At 38.5% G+C, this 10,563-nt stretch overlaps 1 protein-coding gene across 2 annotated transcripts; it reads left to right on the top strand.

Annotated features, from left to right (window-relative positions):
* The first annotated feature begins 8,556 nt into the window (after positions 1 to 8,556).
* Positions 8,557 to 9,774, top strand: LOC106348835 (GLABROUS1 enhancer-binding protein-like). 2 transcript variants are annotated; one of them, XM_013788650.3, is made up of 3 exons: positions 8,557 to 8,674; positions 8,772 to 9,279; positions 9,352 to 9,774. In XM_013788650.3, the coding sequence occupies exons 2-3, from the start codon at positions 8,800 to 8,802 to the stop codon at positions 9,631 to 9,633; spliced, it is 762 nt and encodes a 253-aa protein (XP_013644104.1). In that variant the 5' UTR covers positions 8,557 to 8,674; positions 8,772 to 8,799; the 3' UTR covers positions 9,634 to 9,774. The 2 variants fall into 2 exon arrangements, with proteins under 2 accessions (XP_013644104.1, XP_048620977.1); XM_048765020.1 differs by lacking the exon at positions 8,557 to 8,674 and having other exon boundaries at positions 8,755 to 9,279.
* The last annotated feature ends 789 nt before the right edge of the window (positions 9,775 to 10,563 follow it).

The following is a 10,563-nucleotide window of genomic DNA, read 5'->3' as shown; positions in this document are numbered from 1 at the left end:
GGAGGAGTGGTGGCGTCCTGCATGTGTCCTGGACATGCAGCCAGCCATGTGGAGCACAAGGTGTCGCCGTGCTTGCGTCCGGAGCCATGCGGAGCGACACACGGGCTGCCACCAACCTGAAGCTGATTGGCTGGTGTCTCCTATAAATACCCCACGACCCCAGATCATTTCATCACATCCAGACCTGTCCAAACAAAGTTAAAACCTTGAGAAAAAAGTGGAAAAAGAAAGCAAGTGATTCCGAGCTATTTCGAGAGTTTTAGAGAGTTTTCGAGATCAGTTCTCTATTGATTTCGAGTCATCGCCTTGGGAAGGTTCTGTCCAACTGAAGGTCAATCAAGTGAAGATCAGATCAGATGGGAGTCAAGTAAACGTGGCTATAGAGAGAGAGAGAGAAAGGAACTGATCGATTCTAGAGTATGGTCGATTCTGAAGACCGATACTCCACCGAGAAGGCCAGTTCTGTCCAATCGGCGATTCTCTACGATTGTGACGCGGAAACTCTGTCCAATTCAATTCGTCCAAGCCAGTCATATTCTATGGTGGTCAAGTGGAGGTGCTGCCCAGAGTTAGTTCAGAACCACGGGTTCAGATCAGTCGAAGTTCTGCTCGATACTCCGCAGGAAGTCCGAAGAACTGTCCAGAAGCTAGAGGAGGTTCTGTCCAAGTCCAGATCAGACTATCGAGGCCTGTCAGCTTCTTTGTGGTGAAGCCGAGATTGTGTCCAAGACAAGATCAGTTCAGTCCAGTCCATTCAAGGCGTCTATTGGGTTTTGGCCAAGTCCTCTCCGATCAACCAGCTGCTTCTCGCCTAGAACACTGTGAGTTGGTTTGTTTGAATTCCACTTGGAATTTAGGGTAGATCGAGTCGCATATAGAGTAGAATGATCACTTTATTGAATGGTAGAGTCCTTAGGGTTATTTTATTTATGGAACCGGACTCAGTTTAGCAAGGGCTAAGCTGAGATGAATGGAATTAAGACTGAGTTAATAACCTGACTAGGACTAGGGCTAGGATGCATCATGTTTTCTATTCTTGCGTGTTGATATGGTTGAGTGCAGGTTCCCGTTATCTTTAAGGATAGTTTCATAGCAGGAGGCTGGACTATCTGGATAACGGTTTGATTTATTTGTTTAGTATTGATATTATTGTTTAGTTATTAGTACTAAGGGTCTTAGGCCATATAGGCCGGACTACTGGTACTATGGTTAGTCTTGTGGAGTCGTGTCTAGTTAGGATCTGGAACTTTATCTTTAGGTTAGGTTCTAGATTGAGTTTGTGTTGTGTGAGTGTGCCGATAGTATGTGCGTAACCCGCCCATACTAGGCTTGTGTAGGGGTGATTAGTGTTTCCTCGGCCTCGTACCCAGCGGGTTCAAGGAAACCCCTTATTCGCTGGATCTGGAAGACTCAGACAAACGGTGTCATGTACTATGGCTGAGTATTACACGACGGTGTAATGTGGCAGTGACCCGAAGGACTGTGGGCTGTCGCGCGGTGACCCGAAGGACTGTGGGCCGCGGTCGGTTGAAAGTTCCTTCTTCTGGCCTTTGTGGTAGGAAGATAGGATATTGCCGATAGGGAGGAGGAACACGAAGTCACCAGGGCCCAGGTTAGAGTGTTGTGTTAGAGTGTCGTAGAGGGTTATGGAACCCTCGAGTTAGTGTAGCACCGATATACGGTGTTACAAGTTAGATCGAGTCGTAGTTACTCATAGTCTTATTATTGTGATTGTGTTTGTGGTTGATTGATTTGCTTGCAGGTTCTGACGTTAAGTCTAAGTCTGGTTTAGGTACCGGATTAGGCTTGATGTGTATTTCGTTAGTGTAGGCCTGACGTTGGCCTGTATGTGTTTGAGTGATTGCTTGTGAAGGGTGGTGGATATTAAAGCTATGCGGTATCATTGGTTGGCCGATCATGTTCTTGTTTGATTGTTGGTCGATCGATTAATGATACTTGTATAGTCTAAGTGTCGAACACTACATGAGTATTGAACTCAGGCGTATATATGGTTAACTAGTGATTGCTTGTTGACTTGTTTTAATGCAGGTTCCCGTTACTTGAAGCTAGATCATGGCAGGAGGCCAAGTCTAACTTAGTAACGGTTTGCTTAGCCTTAGCTTTTATTGCATGCTAGGGCTAGATTGATTGTTATTTTGGGTTGTCTGGGTAGAGTCTAGGTTGCGGGTAGAGGCCGCCAGCTCACTGAGTAATACTAGATTACTCATCCAACTCCGTTGTCCTTTTTGCAGGTCGCTTTAGGTAAGGATGATCGGATAGCTTGGTGCTGGACGTTAGGACCGCCGGTGTAGATTTTCATGCCTTTTGTAAACGGTATTGTGAATTGTGTTATGTTGACTCGATTTGGCATTAGGCCGGGCCCAGTCTTTAATTATTCAATGTATGAATATTTCTTGAATCAATAAAAGTAATTGTTTTATATGCGCTTCATGAGTACTCTGATATTTGACTAGTCCGGTCTAACACAACGTTAGGTCGAGGTACGGGTTGAAAAGCCTTAGGCCTTGATTTAACGGAAAACGCTAACTCTAGGTACGGGTTGCAAAGCCTTATGCCTTGACGCAGCGGGACGAGTTAGTGGATGAACTGGTCTAGGTCATGGAGTAAAGTTTATGACTCTGACCGGATTGTCCCTAGCCCGTCACGTAGCGCTTCCGGACCATGGTGTTGGGTTGGACGGTCAGTCATGTTCTTGTTTGATTGTTGGCTGGCCGGTTGGCCTTTCATCTCCAACCCTTGGTGTGGGTCGTCCGTCGGTCATGTTCTTGTTTGATTGTTGGCCGGTGGGTCGACCTATGCTTAGGACGGTTCAGGGGTGCTACAGAGGTGGTATCAGAGCATGGTTTCGTCCATGCTTCCGGAACTCATGATTTAATCGGTTTTAAATATTTATCGAGTCAAAAAGAGTCACAAAAGGCATTAGGGAAACCGGTCACGTCCAGCGATAGGATTTGTGGTTTTAGGAATTAGGATTGAGATAGTGGAATCTAGAATTGCTAGGTTGCTTGGTTAGAACTGTTAGGTTGCTGGTTAGAATTGCGGTTAGGTTGCATTGTTAGTATTTGTTGGGTTAGTTGTCTACTAACTTGTGTGTGAGGTGTTCTTTTGAGTTGCAGCGAGTAAGTGTGTTTGTTGATCGGAACTTTAAGGGATGAAAACCTTAAAGTGTAGGGAGTTCAAGGCCAAACCCAAACCCGAAGCGAAAGAAGAGAGACAGATTCAGAGAACTGGGCTGTGGTATGGACTGGACAGATGGGAGGAAACAAGACTTCATTGGGGAAAGGACTTCATCAGTACTTGGGAAGACGAAGATCGAGAAGGATTTGAGGAATCTGGACAAGGATGATATCTATCGAAATGACAAGATAGTATCATGGGCGATGAGTGTGTTATGACAGAGTAAAAGCAAGAGGATGACTCAGTGATCATTCAAGTGATAAGATATGAAGACGATTGTGGAGGCCTTGAAGAGGACACTCAAGGAACCGTGGTGGACAGAGTAAAGAGGTTATGGAGAATGTTGTGAAGAGGAGCAATTCCACAGCTAAGAATTCGAGGACGAATTCTATTAAGGGGGGAAGAATGTGATAACCCGCCCTTCGGGATAAAATGCTCGAGCAAGGGAAAGTCATAATCTGGAGCCAAGCTTTTGGGAGATTACATATTTGGAGTAATGTTGAATTTTGATCACACAAAACTTAACATGGTTCGGAGAAGACAGAAGATTGGTCGAGCATCAACTTGATGATCGAACCGCGGGCGGTACGGGCCAACCAAGAAGTTCGAAGTAGGATGTGGTCGAAGAATGGATCGTGAGTGAACCATGAGACATATTAAGCTGCTCTACCTTTCTTAGAAGAGTCTTAGATTGATCAGACGAAGATTTTGGAAGAATCACATTTTTGGTAGCACGACGGTTTAGAAGCTCGACGTTTCAGAAACCCGACATTTCTTACCCACTAAGTTTTCCGCGAAACTTCACATCTATCATCAGAATATTATTTCAGAGATATTATAATTTGGAAGCATGACGGGAGTAAGCAGGACGGGAAGCAAGCACGACGGGAAAACCCGAAGTTGGTCGAAAACCCTAATTTCGGTTTTTCGAAATTATTGGAAGAAGCCGGAGGCTCGGGAAATATTTTTAGAGGATCTCAGTATTCATCTGGAGTTTATTAAAAATATTTAGAGAATCATAACGGGAGCGGAAAAATATTCGGGATTGATCGCGGGACGAAAATTCACCAGAAAGACCGAAATCGCACAAATCGACCAAGAAGCTCGAGGTGTCTCTATGCTTTTGACCAGGACGTTCTGTTTATCACATCAGCAGCTGAGTGTCAACACAAGGAGGAGGTGTAGACGTGCATGGAAGCTGCACAAAGAAGCTGACAGGCCTCGATAGTCTGATCTGGACTTGGACAGAACCTCCTCTAGCTTCTGGACAGTTCTTTGGACTTCCTGCGGAGTATCGAGCAGAACTTCGACTGATCTGAACCCGTGGTTCTGAACTAACTCTGGGCAGCACCTCCACTTGACCACCATAGAATATGACTGGCTTGGACGAATTGAATTGGACAGAGCTTCCGCGTCACAATCGTAGAGAATCGCCGATTGGACGGAACTGGCCTTCTCGGTGGAGTATCAGTCTTCAGAATCGATCATACTCTAGAATCGATCACTTCCTTTCTCTCTCTCTCTATAGCCACGTTGACTTGACTCCCATCTGATCTGATCTTCACTTGATTGACCTTCAGTTGGACAGAACCTTCCCAAGGCGATGACTCGAAATCAATAGAGAACTGATCTCGAAAACTCTCTAAAACTCTCGAAATAGCTCGGAATCACTTGCTTTCTTTTTTTACTTTTTTCTCAAGGTTTTAACTTTGTTTGGACAGGTCTGGATGTGATGAAATGATCTGGGGTCGTGGGGTATTTATAGGAGACACCATCCAATCAGCTTCAGGTTGGTGGCAGCCCGTGTGTCGCTCCGCATGGCTCCGGACGCATGCACGGCGACACCTTGTGCTCCACATGGCTGGCTGCATGTCCAGGACACATGCAGGACGCCACCACTCCTCCCAGATGTCAGGCTGCATGACTGGAGCTCATGCAAGGCGCCACAGCATCACACACATGGCTGGCCGCATGCTTCGGTTGCATGCGCGGAGACACCTCGTGCTTGGTCGATCCAACTCGTGCTTCTACATGTCAAGCTGCAATAACTATTTTAAATATTAAAAAATCCAAAAATGTTTATTAATATTATTTTTAAATTATTTATCGTTGTTTAAAGAATAAATCTATCATAATTTTAAAATAATTTATAAAATGCTTACAAAATGCAAGGCAAAGTTGCACTTTCAAGAGTTAAGTCGAGATATGAATTAAAAATCCTAATAACTGGTAAAGAAGGGAAGCCGAAGACAAAAACATTGAATATTGTCTACAAACAAATTTTTCAGAATATTCCGTAGTCACGGTACGTAATTTTAATCTACTTTTTTCAAATACAAATTTTAAAATATATAAACTGTTACAATTATTTATTTTTTTGAATTTTATTTTTCATTTATTTTAATCAATCGCTTATGTAGACAAGCCCAAAACTATTGTCGATTTCGTTAAGTCCATATATAGCTAGGGGATAATAATTATCGATTTAGTTTAGCATTAGGCAAGATTTAGAACTAAGACAAATATTAAAAACTTTCCTTATTATTCAAACAGTAAACTTGCGCATGTTTATATCATATTAATTCCATTTGCTTAGAAAATATTATAATGTTTCTAATTAGTAGGGGTGGGCGTTCGGATATCCGTTCGGGTTCGGGTCGGGTATTTTGGATTTTCGAGTATTTCGGTATAGAGGTGTAGAACCCGTTCGGGTATTTCTGTACTTTGGGTCGGGTACGGGTATTTTTAGTTCGGATTTGGTTATTTCAGATCGGGTTCGGATATTTAGATTTTGAAAAAAAAAATTAAAATTTTCATTTCTCAAGTTTCTTATATTTAAAAATATAACTTTCAGTTAACTAATTTTTTATTTTTAATAGATTGAATGGTTAATAGATTTAGACATAAAAAATTTAAAACTAAAAAGGCATTAATTTAGTTCTTTTTTTAAAAACAATTGGATGTAATTTTTTGTTATTTTTTTAAATAAAAAACTTGACATGCATTTTCGGATCGGGTTCGGGTGCCAATATCGGGTAAAGTGCCCACCCCTACTAATTAGGTTGTTTGTTTTTAATAACTTACCTTTCTAATATGGATTACTTGCGCAAGTTGAAATCATTAAATATGCAAATAACTTATTGACAAAATTTGTTTTTAATAACTTACCTTTCTAATATGGATTACTTGCGCAAGTTGAAATCATTAAATATGCAAATCACTTATTCACAATATGGATTACTTGCGCAAGTTAAAATCATTAAGTATTATCGATTTAGTTTACCCTTGGGCAAGATTTAGAATTAAGACAAATATTAAAAACTTTCCTTATTATTCAAACGGTAAACTTGCGCATGTTGATATCATATTTATTACATTGCTTACAAAATATTTTAATGTTTCTAATTAGGTTGTTTGTTTTTAATAACTTACTTTCTAATATAGATTATTTGCGCAAGTTAAAATCATATCATATGCAAATCATTTTTTGACAATACACATTTAATATCTTTTTTTAAACGATTTCATTATTTATTGTGTAAAATATTGTGCGTCATTAATATGAGAAATAAATCGACTGTATATATATATGAGACACCCAAGGTCTTAAAATACAAACATTCTCTTTTCATTCTTTAAAGTATTATTCACAAATCTCTCCTCTCATACTATTAAGGTATTATGACGATGCTGCTTGTGTGCTAAGAAAAATGTGATTAGACGCAAAGGCTCCTCATCTTTCATCGACTCTGTCACCCACTTTGCCTTGGAAGTATTATATGCTACTTGATGAATCGACTCTGCCACCCACTTTCATCGACTCTGCCACCCACTTTACCTTGGAAGTATTATAGAAAGATTAATAATGTTTTATTTATTACTTTTAATATTTATAAATTATAAAATACAGTGAACGAAATTTTATATAAGATAATTATAATAGTTTTATACTCTACTTGATGAATTATGTTCGAATATAATTCTATAATAACTATTTTAAATATTACAAAATCCAAAAATATTTATTAATATTATTTTTAAATTATTTATCGTTGTTTAAAGAATAAATTTAAATTATTTATCGTTGTAGAAAGAACTTGAATTATACGACCTTAAAAAATAATCTTTGAAAGATAAATTTGATGCAGAATTAATGATATCAAAATTATGTTCCCGGGAACTCTAGCTATTCGGTTGAATTAAAACAAATTCGATTTTATAAGATATATTAAAAGGACTAGATATGTTTTAGCTTGAAGTGTCATACTAAAAGTGTTATCTGAGTAAGTTACTAATATTTTTGTGAATGAAAAATATGCCGATCATATGACAAGAAAAATAATAATAGGTAACTTTAATTATAAGAGCATAAATAACTCATATGCACAAGAAGAATTTGTAAACGTTTGTATGTAAAGAGATTTGGATTGAAATCTAGATAGACCAAGAATTCATATCTATGTCAAAATAGGATTTTGGATTTGAAGTTTAAAGACCCTATATATTATAACAGAAATAAAAAAGTTTATTATGTTGTACTCAATCTTCTAAAGAGATTTATTTGATCGGAATGCTTTCTTAAAGATATTATTTCCAAGAGAAGATATTAAACTAAAGCCGGCGGATATATAATTGTCTAGAAGTCAAAAAAAAAAATTAGCCGCAGTTGTAGAGTTTTAAACTCTGGTTTACATATACATTAATAATAGAGTTACCAATATAGTTACTTGATATTTTGGTTATAATTAGCCCCATAAAACATATATATTCATTAGTCCTGAAGTACTCTTTTTCCTTATCATGGTTTTTATCATATCGGATTTCCATGACAAAGTTTTAACGAGGCAACAAAATAATACAAAATTGATAAATATCTAAAAGGAATGTTAATAATTTTAAAGAAATAAATTTATCACCGTTCTAAATATTTTAAGATAAAAAATCCAAAAAAATGATCAAAGCATAACAAAACCCATACAATGGAGAAGAAATGATGGTGTTTGTGTCCTACATATTATAGCTAAAGTGACAATTTGGTTGATTTATTTAACAAAGGGTTGTTCATTGCTACTTCCAAAAATATATTTATCTTATCGGACTACATTGTCACAAAGATCTTTGATGTATGTAAGTTATTGTTTGATGCACTTTTTGTTTACCTTAACCATTATTTTTCGTATTGAATTTTCTTGGTAAATTTTGTAAGGAGTCAGCATTATACAATGATCATCAAAAAAATGCTATGATTATTGTACTAAATACACTTATTCTCCAAGTTACATTTTTTGTCTAAACTATTGTATTTCTGTATTAAAATTTTTTAATCATTACTCATCTTAATACAATTTTTTAATTACTTTATTTGGGTATATAGGCTCTGGTCAAGGCATTTCCGAACCTAAATAAATCAGTCTTTTCCTCTCTATCTCTCTCTCGAGTCTCCAAACTCAAATTTGGAAGAGAAAAAAAAAATCAGGTTTGTTTCTTTCTTCTTTTCTCTCTCTCTAGAATCTAGAATGTGAGTTTGTTTTTGTCGGAAGATGTACTGATGAATTTATGATTTCCTGGTTCAGGGCTTCTCTGCATGTGAGGATTGCGACCATGATGAATCTTGATTTCCCCGACGGCACCTCGCCGCCTTCACATATTCCCCGCAGTAGAAAATCCCCACGGAAAAATGCTTCAAAGCCTTCTCCTCCTCCTCCTCCTCCTCCTCCAGAACCAGCAACAGAACACGTGACAAATAAGAAGAAGAAGAAGAAGAAGGCATTGGCGAGCAGCAGCAGAATCTGGAACGAGGAGGATGAGCTTACTGTGTTAAAAGGGTTAGTGGAATATCAAGCTCAGAAAGGAAACGAACCCAAGAGTAACTGGGGTGACTTTTATCGTTTCGTGGGAGGCTCCATCACGGGGAAATTCTCAAAGGAACAGGTTTTGACTAAGATCCGCAAGCTGAAAGCCAAGTTCATTGCTAACATGCAGAAAGCAAACACTAGCAAATCTGAAGCCTTTCTACTTTCCAAAAGTATATGGGGCCCCCAAAGTGAATCTGATCAGTCTGCTGATCACACCAAGAGTGGTGTAAGTGATATATATTTTATCATCAATTAATGTCTATATTTGACTAATCTCTGTTTTGCCAACATGCAAAAGGAGGAAATGGCTAATCATGAACCTTCGAATAATGAGGTAACAAAAGCTGACTTTGAAGGCAACGAGGAGTCATGGGTTGTGCGAGATGCGTTCGAGACCATGGTGTCCAAAGGCTTAAGTGATTATCAAAAGAAGTTGCAGCTTGAGAAGCTGATGAACCTTGGATCTGGTAAAAGAAGAGAGTTGAGCGATGAGTGGAAAGAGTTATGTGCTGAGGAAGTTAAACTCAATATCAAGAAGTTTAAGTTTTCTGCTATGCTTGCAGAGGCTGCTAAATGGTAAACTTGTCCTCCTCGTCTTATTACTAGTTTGTGAAAAAATCTGCTTGTCTAGTAGAAGCAGTATGTTTTCTGTGATGTCTAAAAGTGTCAAGTCTCTCGGTTTTATGTAATCTTAATGTAATAAAATATCAGTTTCTACAAACTTATACTCTTCCAAGAAAAAGAAACAGTATTCTTGATCACAAGAAAATATAATCACAAGGGTCATGTCCTACAAACATATCTGATAACATGAATCACTATTAACTAATCTTCATCGTGGATGTTGAAGAGACAACCTCTGTCTTGAAGATATTGACAGTTTTGAGACATGGAGCTTATCTTAGGAAGATTCTAACAGTCATTGTTGAAGAGAGTAGAGAGTCAAAACTACTTCTTTTGAGAGACCTCAATTATCAGATTATACAAATAGACGAGGAGTCCTTTTTTCACAAGCCGTAGCTTCTCGTGACTTGCGTGTTTCTAAGACTCTTCGAGTTCCACTCCTCCTATATTCAAACCAAAATAATTCTTATGAGAAAGAACTCTTCAGATTGTCAACAATCATTTGGGCTAAAAATGAAACAGAAGATGCTTCTAGTGAGAATAGGCAGGACCAAGCTAAGGTAAATACTGATCTGTTGCTCCTATTATGTTTATTTTAGAGAATGCGAGCTGCTTTACTGATTTTGATCTTAGGTTCTTGTTTTGAACAAGGATGTCCCTTTGGTGGAGCAAAAGCGAGTGAATGACACAAGAATTGATAAAGATAAGAGCGAGGAGTTAGGTGGTATGGATGAATTTGATGCTCTTCAGGGCACACATGAGGCATCGACATCTTTTGAGAGTGTAGGGAAAACTCAACAGAAGATGCTGTTTCAGAATTGAAAACTTTTGGAGCTCAGCGAAGGAAGGAGCTAGCTGGTGATTGGAAGGCATTGCTTAATGAGGA

The sequence above is a fragment of the Brassica napus genome, chromosome A3, assembly GCF_020379485.1.
Source record: "Brassica napus cultivar Da-Ae chromosome A3, Da-Ae, whole genome shotgun sequence".
Lineage (NCBI taxonomy): Eukaryota > Viridiplantae > Streptophyta > Magnoliopsida > Brassicales > Brassicaceae > Brassica > Brassica napus.
Note: the sequence above shows the minus strand (reverse complement) of the source record. Positions and strands in the feature narration are given on the sequence as shown.

Bases quoted from the DNA above. Each gene is read 5' to 3' on its own strand.
- LOC106348835 (XM_048765020.1), top strand. From the start codon at position 8,755: ATGATTTCCTGGTTCAGGGCTTCTCTGCATGTGAGGATTGCGACCATG. The intron at 9,280-9,351 runs GTAAGTGATATA...AACATGCAAAAG, and splicing joins CTGATCACACCAAGAGTGGT to GAGGAAATGGCTAATCATGA.